Below are 15137 nucleotides of genomic sequence, written 5' to 3' on the forward strand. Positions count from 1 at the left end.
CTGTCTCCACTTCTGGCAGAGACCTGGTAATTGATGAGTACCATTTTTCCATATCACTCATTTCTTTTGCAATATCTTTGATTATTGCAGATATTACCATACATAGATAATTTTTTGTCAGGTTGGTATCTTATTTAGTTGAAAATGCTACCTTCTATAAAAGCATCTAGAGTGTATTGCTTGTTTGACCTCTACCACGTCTGCCTCCTTGGCACCTAGCAACATTCCTTTTTTCATTTCTCTCACTCTGTCACTTATTAAGAGATGCAATTCATGACATAGCAGAAGTGAATTCACTTCCGCGTTCACTTCATTCAGAAAACTAAAAAGACAAGCCCAAAATGCATCTTGCCTTTTTGGAGCCCTTTTTCAACTAGATGCAGAAACTCTGAATGTCTGAAATCATCTAGTGCCTTAGGGAGTTTAGTGATTCTTTTCACCAGGTGGAAAACCCAGTTTGTATTTGCCAAGGAGCAGTGGTCTGAGAATACCACATTTCCTTTTCCCTCCCTCAGTACACTTCCCCTGATCCCCCAGTAAAATCTGTTATCTGAACAGGGAAGCCCAGAATCCTGATTCCATGGTTCAAAAGGGAAGTAAAGCACGATAAAATTGAAGCAGGATATTTTCCTTGACATCTTTGCAGGCGGGAACCGGAGCACGAGCGATGGAGCTAGCTGGCTATTTCGGTGCCGGCAGGGGCAAACTCAAAACAGGTGCCTGCTTCTGTTGGTGTGGGGGTGGTTGTGACTCCCCTAAGAACGGATGGAAATCGCGTTGTTCTGAATTGCTTATCTGATTGCTGGGCCAAATGCTTATTCTACTTAGTAACATTTCTAAAGTTTGTAGCAAAACCTTAACATTATAAAAGAACAGATAATGAGCCATTTCAAACCACAAAGGAAGAAAGGAAAGATACCACAGAAAAGTCTTGGGGGGGGATCTTAGCCAACCACCCGTTACATCTCGGACTGGGTCCAGTCCAGGGGCCTTCCAGCAACACTGAGGAGTGGCCTTGGCCAGACGCCTTCAGTTGTCCCAGGACTTTATTCTGGTCACACATGGTGGCTAAGCCTCCATGAAGGGAAATAGAGCCAACATTCCTTTCACCTGAAGGAAAGAGAGAGCTGGCAGTGTTGCATCCTGTCCCCTGCAACAGGCATAGCTCAGAAGAAAGTCTGAGGACAAGAGACAGATCTGCATTTTACTCACCCTTCTGATGTATCCTAGGCAGACTCCCAGAAGAAGATCCTGGGCGGGCCTCCAGTTTCCCTGACCCCTTCATGGGCGGGAACTGGAATGCGGGTGCTGGAGCTAGCCAGCCGCTTCAGTGCCAGCAGAGGTGAACTTCACTCACTCGAACCCGCTGCACCCAACCCCTCATGGGAGGGAACATGCAGGTGAGTGAGTGCAGGACCTGGCAAGTGCTTTTGGGCACTGGCAGGAGCAAAACTCTGTGCAGGCCCCACCACAGCATCTAGTGGGGAGTGCCTGTAGCCCCCAAAGCTCCAGAAGGAGTGTTACAGTATGCCTTCTTTTATCTTTGCCATCTGTGGACGGCTTAAATATTAACAGCTCAGTAGAGGGTCACCCTCTTGGCACCTGAGTTCTTGTCTGGCATTCAGGAGGAATGAAGCCACACAAACAAGTTGAAGACGGTAAATGTGGGGGATTTTATTGCCAATGAAAGTGACTCTTAGCAGAAAGGGGAGCTGGAAAGGGGATGGGTGGGAAGGTAATCTTCCCCTGAAGTCTGGCCATCCCCTGCTCGACTCCTCTCTGAAGCTGTCAAGCTTTCCCTCTGAAGTCAAGCCACTTCTCTCCAACTATAGTCTCTGACATTTAGCTGCTGCTTCTCCTCTTGATGTTCAGCCACTTCTCCTCTCTGCTGGCTGTGTCAGGGGTTTTTATGGGTACAGGATGGGGGTAGGGTGGATCATGGGTGGTTTTGGAAAAGTCAACATTCCAGCTTGAAACAGGAATGTATGTTCTCACTTTGGGCTGCAGTGCCAGGCTTGAGGGTGGGGCCCTCAGTGGGGACCCACCTTCTTCTGCCCAGAATTTCCTGCCTCCTGTCCCCATCAAAATTATTTAATATTCTATTTCTTTGCTTCATTCTTTCCTGCTAATTCCTTCAGACTCACATTCACATTGTCTGGGAGAGCTACTTTAATGTAAGTGCTGCTAAGAATAATTCATATCAAATATGTTGACTGAGATGTTAGATATACTTCATTATACTGGTGTGTGGGAAGGTTTGCCAAACTTAGCTATTAAGTCACACTAATTAAATTACTTTAGGTGCTCCATAAATGAATTGTGTTTTTTTCATTGATGATTTTTTTTTTTCCTGAGATGAAGTCTTGCTCTGTCACCCAGGCTGGAGGGCAATGGTGCGATCTCAGCTCACTGTAAGCTCCGCCTCCCGGGTTCAAGCAATTCTCCTGCCTCAGCCTCCTGAGTAGCTGGGACTACAGGCACCTGCCACCACACCCAGCTAATTTTTGTAGTCTTAGTAGAGACAGGGTTTCACCATGTTGGCCAGGCTGGACTTGAACCCTTGACCTCATGATCTGCCTGCCTCGGCCTCCCAAAGTGCTGGGATTACAGGCGTAAGCCACCGTGCCTGGACCTGATGAATTTTTTTAATTTAAAAAAAAAGGAGAATTTCTTAAAACTAAAGCAGGTACATTGTCATAAATAACAAAATTAAACAATATTCTTTATTATTTAATAATAAATATATAATTTTATTTATAAAATTTTATTATAAATAACAAAATTAAACAATAATTTTTATTATTTATGACAACGTACCTGCTTTAGTTTTAAGAAATTCTCTTTGCTGATATCAAAATGTTATAACTCCTTTCCTTCTTAGAAGAGATTTGAAAGGAATAAAAAGGTTAGGATTACATTCTGCTATTATGTTCATAATGCAAAGATGATCTCCTCTATATTCTGTTTTTGTGAAAATGACTCTAACAAATTTCCAGTATCTTACATGTGCAAATTACAACTGTCTTCAAGGTAAAAGTTAATTGAGAGAAAAAATTAATAGGTTAGAATCTTACTTTTTCTTTTCTTGCTTCCTGACTGTTATACCTACTAAAGGGATGTGGGGTGGGAGGGGGAGTCTTTTTTCTTTCTAAATCATTCTACTAGTGTTATATTGATTTTCTCTCAAGTACACCCTGTGGTCTCAGATGATCACATATTTTCTTACGTTACTCATATTGATACAGCACCTTGGCTTATGGGTTGACATATATTACTTGAGCTTTGATGACACTTCCCACCATTGACATTTCCTGGTGGTGGGGTGTACTGAGCCTCTTTTGCATGAAACATAAGGGAACAGGCTGTTTCGCAACAGTATTTTCATTCTTTGAAAATCAATTATTGTTCATCCCAAATGGTATCTGAAGCCCCCGTCAGTGTTGCTTCACATTGTTTCTTACCCCTACAGCAATTGAGTGCTTTTGTGTCTTTGCTGAGACAGAAAAAAAGTTCCTCACATGGGCATCAAAATATTCCAGTTATACTGTTTGTAAGAAAGTTTGTATTATTTCCTGCCTGGAAGAATACAGGTAACCTACCTATATGCTGTTGCTTTCTCTCTTTCTTTCTTACCTTTGTGTCTCCTCTCATCTCGCTTCCCTCTGTTTCAGCTAGCTGTGAGGTGGTTGGAGCACAACTGCCACTACCAGTACATGGACGAGCTCCTGCAATACATCCGCTTTGGTCTAATGGATGTGGATACTCTCCATACAGTTGCCCTGTCCCACCCCCTTGTCCAAGCAAGTGAGACTGCAACAGCCCTTGTCAACGAGGCCCTGGAATACCACCAGAGCATCTATGCACAGCCCGTCTGGCAGACTCGCAGGACCAAACCACGGTTCCAGTCAGACACTCTGTATATCATTGGTGGGAAAAAGCGCGAGGTCTGCAAGGTCAAGGAACTTCGGTACTTCAATCCCGTTGATCAGGAGAATGCTCTCATAGCCGCCATTGCCAACTGGAGTGAGCTGGCTCCCATGCCTGTGGGAAGGAGCCACCATTGTGTGGCAGTCATGGGGGACTTCCTGTTTGTGGCAGGAGGGGAAGTTGAGCATGCCAGTGGCCGGACGTGTGCCGTGAGGACTGCCTGTCGCTATGACCCCCGCAGTAATTCCTGGGCAGAGATAGCACCCATGAAAAACTGCCGGGAGCATTTTGTGCTGGGTGCCATGGAGGAATACCTCTATGCAGTTGGGGGCAGAAATGAACTGCGCCAGGTTCTGCCTACAGTTGAGCGATATTGCCCCAAGAAGAACAAATGGACTTTTGTTCAGTCCTTTGACAGATCCCTTTCATGCCATGCTGGATATGTGGCTGATGGTCTTCTTTGGATATCAGGTAGAACATACCTCATGTTGGATTTATCAAAACACACTTTCATTGTGGTATATATTTACAAGTCAAGCTTTAATACTGTGGCCATGTGTAATTGAAAGATTGAACCAAGCATGCCATTTTAGCTAATTAACATTCATTTATTGAGCACCTACTCTAGAGAGCAATGTAATTGGAAATAATACGCCTTTCTGTGACTTTCTGAGTGATTAATGGAATAAAAATTCAAGGTGGAAATTGTTGGTCCATCACAACTGTCTTTTTCTACCAGATCTCCTGTCAGCTCTTGATTATTCATGGATTGTATTGCACAGCTTGTGGTTTATCTAGGTCCTTTGCTTTTTCTTTCACCCCTGGCTGCCTGACTAGAGCCATTTCATCAAAGACAAGGCAAGAGAAGTATAAGCCCAGTTAATCCATTTTTCTGGGTATAGCAATAGGTATATATCCAAGTAATCACTATGCTGTGCATTGAGGGAAGGGATTTAAGTTACCAAAACAAAGTTGTTGTTGTTGCTGTTTCAGATAGGGTCTCACTCTGTTACCCAGGCTGGAGTGCAGTGGTGCCATCTCGACTCACTGCAACCTCCACCTCTCAGGCTCAAGTGATCTTCCCACCTCAGCCTCCCAAATAACTGGGACTACAGGAGCACACCACCACACCCAGCTAATTTTTGTAAATTTTGTGGAGACAGGTTTCACTACATTGCCCAGGCTGCCCTCGAACTCCTGAGCTTAAGCAATCCACCAGTCTTGGCCTCCCAAAGTGTTGGGATTACAGGCGTGAGCCACTGTGCCCAGCCTAAAACAAAGTTTGTTTGTTTTTAATTATCTGTGAATGGTAGTTACTTGTGCCATTCTAACCCTTCATTCCTATGTACTCTCCTATTTTTACTGATGGTACAGTTTGAGCTCTAGTTTACCTTTTCATCTCTTTTGAAAACCTTTTGATTATGGAAAAAGTAGGGAAGACTAGAATAATGAACCCCATGTACCCACAACCCAAAATCCACAGTTAACTACTCCTTGTCAGTCTTGTTTTCTCTACACCCACAGACCCGTCACACCCCTCTGGGCTGCCTTTTTGCTTATACAGAAGGAGTCTGTGAGGCATATGTTATCAGCATCACATTATCAACCTGTGTTTTCAATCTTAGTTTTGAGAAAGGCCCTAAGTGTTCTCCTTTGAAAGGTTTTTCTATCAGGAAGAAAGCTGCATTTTCTCCCAGTTGGAAGATACTCACATTGTAACCCAAATGGAACTTGTTGGATTTCTGTGTCATCAAGCACTAAGAGGAATAGAAAGGGTAAAAAACTTAAATATTAAGAATAACCCTGATGTTTGTACTTAGAAGAAATCATTACTTTTAAGTACACCTGCAAAGGCTTCTCAGCTTTCCTCAATAATTGTCTCTAGTGTTCTAACACCTGCTCTGACAAAATTCTCCCTTGCACTTCTTTAAATTCATTTGGACTTTGACTGTTTGTTCTTCTGCTGCCCTCAATAACCAGGAAGATAGTCACAGGCTCAGCTTCTCTGAGCGGTGCCTCAGTTATTGGCAATTCACTGATGTTTATTGACAGAACGTAGCTCACTTCAGGGTTTAAGTGCTCAATAAATTAATGAATGAAGAGAAGACTAGGACTAAGGAAGCAGACAGATGAAGTGGACCCAACATTTACTGGCTCTGTACCAAAGAAACATTAGAAACAAGTATGTATGTTAGTATACATAGATATATTTAAATTAAAACCTCATTTATCTAATTACTGTTCCTTTTTCTTTAAATATATATTTCAACAGTTAATAACCACCAAGACTATATTCTTTTGGCTGTGCTGGAGAAATTTCAAGCTAGGCAGCAAATAAGTCTTTGCTAACAGAAGGAACAGATCTGTACTTGTCTTGGATGGCAAAACAACGATGGGTTTATGAAATCAATGCCATTTATGTTTTCTCCCAATTGACATTCCTTCCATTGACTCATTTAGTTTCATATATTATTAATATACTGTATTCCTAAATTTTGCACTGCATTTTCTAAGTTTTGTATGAATTTCTCATAAATATTTTAATAAATATTCTGGCTGTAAACCTAGCTTGTAAAAGAATGCTGGGGTTTCCCTTACATAGTCTTAAAGATATGATGATTTAATACCTTCTTCAGTGAGGCCTTAAGAAAGCACAGAAGCTCCTCTTAGACTCGCTAGACTCGTCGTCCTGGTATCAAGCTGACTTCCCTTTCAATATGGGGCTATATGTTTCCTTTTACATTTTATTAAATCTATCAACTTATTACAGATCCTTATTGCTATCTCACTTTGTTTTTCTCCTACTGTGAAAGGAAATACATTTTCTTTATTCTTCTTTTGCACTAATATATGCTGCCTGTGTTAACCACACTTAATGAAAACAATCACAATTTTCTCAGGTTTGTTTCTCCCTACCGTGTACTTGAGATGAGAAACTCACTTTGCTGTGTACAGTACAATATCTTTAATTGGAAAGAAGAGGAAATCGCCAGTGACATTTCTAATACCTTCAGTCGTCTGCCTCTTTCCTCAGGCCCAGCTTATAATAAATCAATTGTGAATCTAACCATGAATAGGGAGGGGTGACTAGATTTGCTAATGGGCCCCTTAACAAAAATACAGGTATAGTTCACCCTGCCTATCACTGAGTTGGGAGTGTAACCTGATTTATTGGAGCAGATGAAAATGTTTGAGGCTATTCCTTATCCTTTACCAAATAATCATGTATTTCCAATTTAATTGACGGGGATTAAGTCATTGGCATCCTTCTGGTATTTTGCAAACTTTGCCTGAGGTGGGGGTAGTATGGATTATAGAAGGTGGATTTTAGGTTCTTGGTTCTGTTCTCTAGAACACAGAATGAATGTTTCTTTAGAGACTTGACATTGCCAGCGTGCTCACTCCCTTTCCACACCTCTCCCCCATTTCGGTCCATTTTGGGGTCAGGAAATCTTGAAACCTGTTTATAGTTTTTAAAGTATGACAAGCAGAAAGGAATCCAGAAAATCATGCTGTGTGTACATATCCATTAGCATTTAATTAAAGATGTTAGAGTCGAATTTTACGGGCTCCTGTAGCGTTTGACATTGTGACCCAATTCACAAGTGTTCCATACCATTTTGATTTGAAATTCACAGTATCAAGGTAAAATAAGCTCTTAAATATCCTACAGCTGTGTTTTTAAAATATATGCTCTCTGTTGGAAGGCATAGTTTGTGAACTACTAAAAAGAACCTTTTTTTGTGTGTGAGGGAAAATTAATCCTGAGCTCATCATGAAAAACAGCTTATTTTTTTCATTTTCATCAAATGATAGCAAAATAAGAGGCTAACTGCAAAGTTAGTGCTTGAAAACTATAAAAATGAGACAAATGTTATTGCATTTACTCAAAAGCAATATTTAGTGCTTTCTTGATTCTCTTGGTGAATGCCACATCCTTGTATAGTGCTGAGTCACAGATACATGAAATTAATTTAGCAAACATACTTCCTGCCCTCTAGGAGCTGGCAATCAAATAATTTTTCAGATATTTCATTAATGAAAGGACATTTGTTAAGCCTTAACTCCCTAGAAGCTATGTGTATTTTCATCTTGATTAAATTTATATGAAGTTTGCATTGCCCCATTTTAAATAACTTTAATTTATTCAAAGCTACTAACAGGACTTGGGTTTTTCTAGTATTAATTAAAATAATGTAAAATTTTATTAACATTTAAAAATATAATTGCCTTATCTTTTCGCAGATATTGTTTTACTTACATCTTGAGAATTGTAGACAAAGGCTGGGTGCAGTGGCTCACGCCAGTAATCCCAGCACTTTGGGAGGCTGAGGCGGGCGGATCGCCTGAGATTAGGAGTTTGAGACCAGCCTGGCCAGCATGGTGAAACCCCATCTCTACTAGAAATACAAAAATTAGCCGGGCATGGTGGCGGGCACCTGTAATCCCAGCTACTTGGGAGGCTGAGACAGGAGAATTGCTTGAACCCAGGAGGTGGAGGTTGCAGTGAGCCGAGGTCACACCACTGCACTCCAGCCTGGGCAAGAAGAGTGAAACTGCATCTCAAAAAAAAAAAAGAAGAAGAATTGTAGACAAAATATTGGGAACTAACAGCAGGCATAGCAGAGGCTGAGTTGTGGTGTGCTGAGACCACAGACCGTGGTCACACACACACAAAACTTGTGCTGCACTTCTTATCCATCATGAGATGCTGAGCTCAAGTTCCTAACCTCTCCAAGTCCTGTTCTGGGATAGTGCTGGAGCATTAAAGTAGCATATAGTAGAGGGAACAGACTTTTAAACAGGTAATTTGAGGGTGACAGCAGAAGTCTTTCCAAGGCACAAAAGTAGTGCAAAGCAGGGAGTGACTATTGCAGAAGGCAGGAAAGGTAGCACCTAAAATAATTGAGGAATTATTTTAACACTGGAGGTGCCTAACTTAGCTTCGGGTCCATTGGCTACTTTCTATTATCCATTAACTCCTCCCTGTCCTCATACTTGAATTTCATGGTCCAATCACTTCAATAATTATCTTGTCCTCTGGGAAACATGCAGTGTTTGACAAACCCAGTGATCTGCTTGGTCTGTCCCTGTACCTAGGTGGCTCCACCTGTGGGAGGAGGACAATTAGTAGGAGGGCTTGGTATGGGTATATCCTCAGCACATCATGCACAGTGGCACTCTCAGCCCTCTCTACACCCTACTGCTACTCTCTCACCCCTTTCCTTCACTGGCTGGAACTTCTTCACTTTCCTCAAAACCCCCTCTTCTCAGACTCAGAGAGAAGATCTTTCCTTTGGTTTCTCAGAGCAAATCTAAGTGAGATAGTAGGAGGAGGAGGCAGAGAGTGTGACAAGAGAGATGGATAAGAGTTTGTCTGGAAAGGGGCTAAGGGCAGAAGTTTGGGAAACACTACAGGGATATCAAGGTCCAAAATATTTCCACTGCATTTTTTAATTGGGAAAATTGTAGTGAAAGCAGTTTCAGGGAATTGGAAGAAGGTGGAAACTAGAATACAGTAGTTTAAGGTATGATTGAAAAGTGAGGAAATAGAAACCCCAGGTACAGACTACCTCGGCAAAAAGTTAGGATAAAGCCTTTCTTAGTCTAATACTAATGAACAAGCGTATTTTCTCAACTTCATTCCCCAAATCTGAGCTTATCAGACAACTTTCCAATTAACAATCTGGCTTCCTGTATACATATAGGGAGAGAATGTGCTGTTTTTAGTTGTTCACATATTTTAGTTCATGTAACAGCCTCATTTTTTCATTATAAATTAATAAATAGCATTTTGGCTTTAGGAAGAATAAAGGAGATTAAGAAGGAAAGAAAGGAAGAAAGAGGGGAGTTTGGCTGAGAAAAGGAAGCAAGAGGGTTGTTTGGCTGAGTAGCTAGAAGACGAAATCCAGAGGTGAAGGAGGGATTTTGTTTGTTTGAGGATGCAAGGGCACTGAGCATATATATTAATAAGGAAAGAGAGTGAAATTGAAGGTGTAGGGAGGAGGGGCATCCATTTGGCTGGTAAACGCTGAGAGCATTTCCCAGGTACCAGGAACAGTGAAGAGTCCTGAGGATACAATATTGAAAACAGACACAGTGTCCTGAAAGGCAAGGAGCTGGGCAGGGGGTAGGTCTTGAACATGAGAAGGGAGGGACCCTTAAGCCTGGAGGGAAGGAGATAATTATGGGTGTGAACCTAGGTAAGCTCACAGGTGAGGGGCAGGAACCTGAAGAGGTTTCTTGTAGATTGATTCAAATGAGAAACAGGTCTGTCGAGATTGTGCCTGTCAGGACTAAGTAGAGGGCCTGAGGAGAGTGACCTTGGAATAAGCCTCTGAGAGAAAACAGAGGGAATTAACAGGTTAAAGAAAAATAGGTGTTCAGAATCCACACTAACCTTGGAAACCACAAAACTGTAGTGGCTCTGTTTTCAAATTTCTGTCGTTTTATGATGCTCAGCAGAGGACTGAAGAAGGAAGATCTGTGGATTCACTCATGATGAAAGGTTTTGAGACTGGAATAGTCCAGAGAATCCTCCTGGAAGGAGTTCAGCAAGCTAGGATCCCAGTTAGGTGAGAGGCAAGGGCTGAAGGTTTGCTTGAGGGAGAAAAGTGTGTGTTGCGGGAGTAAGTAGTAAGAGAATGCCCCCTTGTTGTCCCTGGAGGCGGCCATGATGTGAGGAAGCCACTTGCCTGGTAGAGGTTAGGAGGTGGATAACTTGGCACATCCACTTAAAAGTTCCTAGTGAATTAGAATGTCCATGAAGAATTAAATCTTTGTTGCTTTAGATCCTAGCAACCAGCTGCTCCCAGCAGTTACTTTTTCTTTTTTTCACTTGTGCCCCAATCTTTCCTATCCCCAATCTGAAAGAGGTGAAAACAAAGCTACTGTAGTATTGAAGTGAGGTGGAAAACAAACAGAAATGTAGTATTCTACAATGCTTGTTAGAGAGCTAAATGATTTAAAGGAAAGAAAGCAATCAGATCACCTACATTCTCCAAATAATTAACAAAGCTTTCATCCTAAACTGTCTTACCTGTATCCCGAATAAGTTGCACTTTGTTGATTTACCCTCACATCACTGCCCAGGAAATGAGGCTTGAAGAGGTTAAATGACTCCCCAGATCACACAGCTTATAGATGACAGAGTTAGAATTTGAACTCTGTGTCTCTGGTTCTTTAGACCATGCTTTTCCCACCAAACCACAAGGTTACCAGTTGTTTATCGTGACAGTGAAGGTCTGCAAAATAGATGCTTAAATTGTAAAAAAAGAACTTCCAAATGGCATAAAACTGAAAGTAAATGATGCACAGAAGCAGAGTGCTATCTGGAGATTTGTTTAGAATCAACAATCATTGATTGTCCTTAATTGCTTAACTGTCCATCCTTCTCAGGGGAGAGAAGAGACACATAATGTCTTTCTGCGATTTTACGGTTCAGTTTCTAAAACTTAAAATGTAAAGAGAAAGGTGATAAAATGGAACTACTCTAAAATACATTGGTGTAGATTAGAAATTTTTTTCTGAAAGAATTACATACTACAGGAGTCTAATGGCCTTTAAAATTGGTGTTGTAAGGTTCTGTTTTGTTTTTTTTTTTTTATGTCCAAATCATTGGCTACAAAACTCTTCTCATGGAGAGAACCGCCTTTGTTTAGACGATTGATTTGTGTCTAACTAGATGGGTCTAGTAAAAGACAGTAAACTAAATGGTGAGCTGTATTGTTCTACCAAAGAATATGTGAACAATATCATTTGCTTTATTCCCAAGAGGAGAGAAGATGGTTAAAGCTACACCATAGAAATAGAGAATGGCTGAAGAACTTAGTTGATGGTGGAAGGGAGATAAAAGATCCAAGAGCACAGCAAAGCTGGGACATGAAAGACAGACAGAGGTGGCCTTGAGAGTTTGACCCTGCTGGGAATGTGCAAAAATATTTGGAGGCAGGATTTCAACTTTCTACGGAATGAGGAATGGGAGTTACAGTGAATATTATTGAGATTATAAAGGGCAGGTGAATCTAATTGATATCTGCATTATGGTTGATTTCACCCCCATTTTATCATTTCATTTATTTAAAACAATACATAATGCATACTTTACATATTTCTGGGTCACAAGTTTGCACCTATTTGCTCTAAATGACATAATTTCTATTTTCAAATGCAGAAACCCTGCCTTTATAGGTATTTTGTAAATTAGAGACTTCACAGGTTTTGAGTATATTAAGTACCCATCATCTGTTTGGGTTCCTCAAGTATGACAGAAATAATATGGATACTAGTTTTAATTTAATGCATGGATTATGCATGCTTCTATTCAAGATGCTAATTTAGTGGAAAGATTCTTGGCTGTAATTGTTTAGTATTATAAACATCCAGAAAATATGGACAGTCTAATGTCATATAAAAATAGATGTTTGGTTTTGCATTTATTATAAATGTTCCTATTGTATTACTTTTTTAAAGGGCTAACAATGAGTGTAGCCCTCTAAATAGTGACTAATAGGAACCTGCACTTAATGACAGGTTGTTCCTTAGGTAATTAAATTGTAAGCGTGAAGTTATAGTCTTTCAAGAACTGGAGAAAGTTTATGGAAATGGTAAGAAATTTTTATAAACAGCTACAGGATTGTAGCAAACTTCCCTCTGTGGATTGTCTCTATGCTTTGCACTCTAGTTCATCTGAAACCTATGAGGAATGTTATCATCATCACTGTTTTGCATATGAGGAAGCTGAGCATGGTTGTGTTAAATGGCTTCCCCAAGGATACAGTCATGTAGGACCCATGTTAATGCCACAGCCTGTCCTGAAACTCTTCCCTTAGACTAGTGTGAACCTGGCCACTGCAGGTCTCCAGGACAGTTGCAGAGAACTTGAGATGGTTTTCCTCAATCCCGAATTTGCTGGCAGAATTCCAACCTGGAGCATGCTCCTCCACCCTGCATGTGGGGATCAGTTCTTTGCATCCCACTCTGTCCTGGTGGTGCGTTAGCACTGCATTGCCAACTGTAGGCATCTACTCCTGGAGTTTACTCTATTTACCACAGAGGTATTTTTTGTCATTAAAAAAAAATCAGCAGAGCCATCAGACTTGACCCAGTCTGACCACGTACAATGAGAGCAGTTTTTCTATACACTCTATTTTATGAGCACTGCCGGCATTGACCAGTTGTTGCTTTTGAGTAGAATATGAGTTTGAGAGTCAGTGATCTCAGTAGCAGAGACAAAGGTTGCTTGTTTGGCAGTCGCTTGTCATCTCTCTAGTATGCACTCATCCATTTGTCACAACATTTTGTGGCGAGTCGTACAGGGAAGCTTAAGAAAAATGCTTTTCTCCTGTCTTGATGATAGAAAGCATTTCTCACTGCTGGTAGCATGGTGGTAACTTTTCATTCCTTCTGGCAGTTTTTAAAGACTTATTTGACTTTGGGGGAACTTGCAGTATATCTTTAAGTCACAGTTCAAAAGTATAAGACAGGGTTGCTCATTTTCAATTTTGGCTGGAAAGTCTTAACTTTCACTGTGGCACTTCAAAGTTAGAGAAAACTTGGTTTTAAAAATGGATGCTGATATGAGATGGCATATTTAATGACAGATGTATCTATAGAAAGCTGTTAAGATGCAGATTATCCTCCCTGGGGTGGGGGAGGGAGATCAAAACTGCCAATCTATAAAATATACTCGATAGAGGAAGGCATGGAATCTATCTTTGCAAGTGCTTTGATTGCAGGGGACAGTATAGCAGCATGTGGCATCGTAACCCAGAGCAGACAAATCAGCTTGATGACTTTCAAAGCCAGGAATACTGCTGCAGGCAAGGGTACTCCAGTCTAGGAGAAATTAAAACATATAGAGACTGTTATTAATTCCATATCTATTTTTGTATAGTCAAATCTGTATGCAAATCCTTAGCATCTCATTTCAGCAGATTAATCTAAAAGTGAAGAGTGTTATGTGAAGGGAATGTAATGATAAAGCCCTGCAAATGAGTAACACTGCTAAAGAAATGTGGGCTGCAAACTGGGATGCTTTTTTAAAATGTATTTTAGTATTGAGAGAAACATGACTTTTATTTATATGCTCATTTGTAAATTATTTCAAAGGGGAAGGCAATAGAACCAGTTTCCAAGGTTTTTCTTTGTAATCCTGACTTGGCAAAAGTTGCAGCACTAGGTTTGTTAGGCACCTCCTGTGGTTTAACATTCTAGAGGGAATCTATTAATATCAAATAACTGGGACTTTAATTTTTACTCCCAACTAGTAACTTAATATCTCATTTCTAAACATTGTCATTTGAGTGAAAATTTGGATGTAAGGGTAAAGAATCTAATTACTGAGTACAGATTAAGAAGAAAATGTATTATAGATGCATTTGTGGAAGACAGTAAATAATAATTCTGGAAAGCATGGAGATAAATTGTATGCCCTGCTTGGGAGAGGGGATGTAATAGCTACATTCTAATCCATTGGTTATATGTTTAATCTATAATGGGCAAAGTCTGATACATACAGTAATGTAAGCATTTTCAAATAGTGTCATAAAACAGATAGTTTACTGCAGTAGATATTAATTATGTCCCATATTTCTAAAACAAGTAGAAAAACTTTTGAAGTCTTTAAGTGATGGGTGGAGCTTTGCCCTCTGTACCATTTCAGTTAGAGAAGTGATTGTAGGCAAGCTGGACATTAATCTGGTGGTTATGGCTCAGATCAAAAGCACTAGCAATTATTTTAACCCTGAAGACTTGTGAAGTCTCAAGAGATTAAATTATTCTTGTGTGGTTATGCTGAGAAAGAATTATTGAACATTCTGTTTTTAATCACACAAGAAAGGGAAGGTTGGGAGTAAAAGCAAACACAACTCTATATTTATTTTGACACACATCTTGACTATATAGGCATTTCAGCCTCAGCTTTCTTAAGTGTGTTTTCCTTTCCTTTGATTTCATTTTTAAAATGAGATATTCGATGAGAAATCCAGAGAAGACTTTCTTTGAGAGCAGGAAGCTCATGTCTGTGTTCTTTGTGGATTTCTCTGCAGACAAAGCTTTCGTTGATCTTTAAAATCTTAAATCTTCAAGCTGCTGAGAGAATTTTAAAAATAGTCCTCTAGTTAATAATAGCCAAAGCCAATTATATGAAAGATATAATCTCCTTCCTGGGGTTGAGTGAGAGAGTAATGACTGGCCTGGATAGATTCCTT

The 15137-nt window shown here is 40.4% G+C and overlaps 1 protein-coding gene across 9 annotated transcripts in view; it reads left to right on the forward strand.

Annotated features, from left to right (window-relative positions):
• Positions 1-15137, forward strand: part of KLHL32 (kelch like family member 32) — a 215734-nt gene that overhangs the window by 185516 nt on the left and 15081 nt on the right. For 5 of the 9 annotated variants that reach the window (XM_002817169.6, XM_024248574.3, XM_063724913.1 and 2 more), the window contains one exon: positions 3672-4398. The exons of 2 other annotated variants lie outside the window; for them this stretch is intronic. In XM_002817169.6, the coding sequence (XP_002817215.1) occupies positions 3672-4398 (727 nt within the window). Of the gene's footprint in view, positions 1-3671; positions 6404-15137 lie in introns of those variants that run through there. 2 more of the 9 variants (XM_024248583.3, XM_024248579.2) reach the window with 2 other exon arrangements.

The sequence above is a fragment of the Pongo abelii genome, chromosome 5, assembly GCF_028885655.2.
Source record: "Pongo abelii isolate AG06213 chromosome 5, NHGRI_mPonAbe1-v2.0_pri, whole genome shotgun sequence".
NCBI classification, from domain to species: Eukaryota; Metazoa; Chordata; class Mammalia; order Primates; family Hominidae; genus Pongo; species Pongo abelii.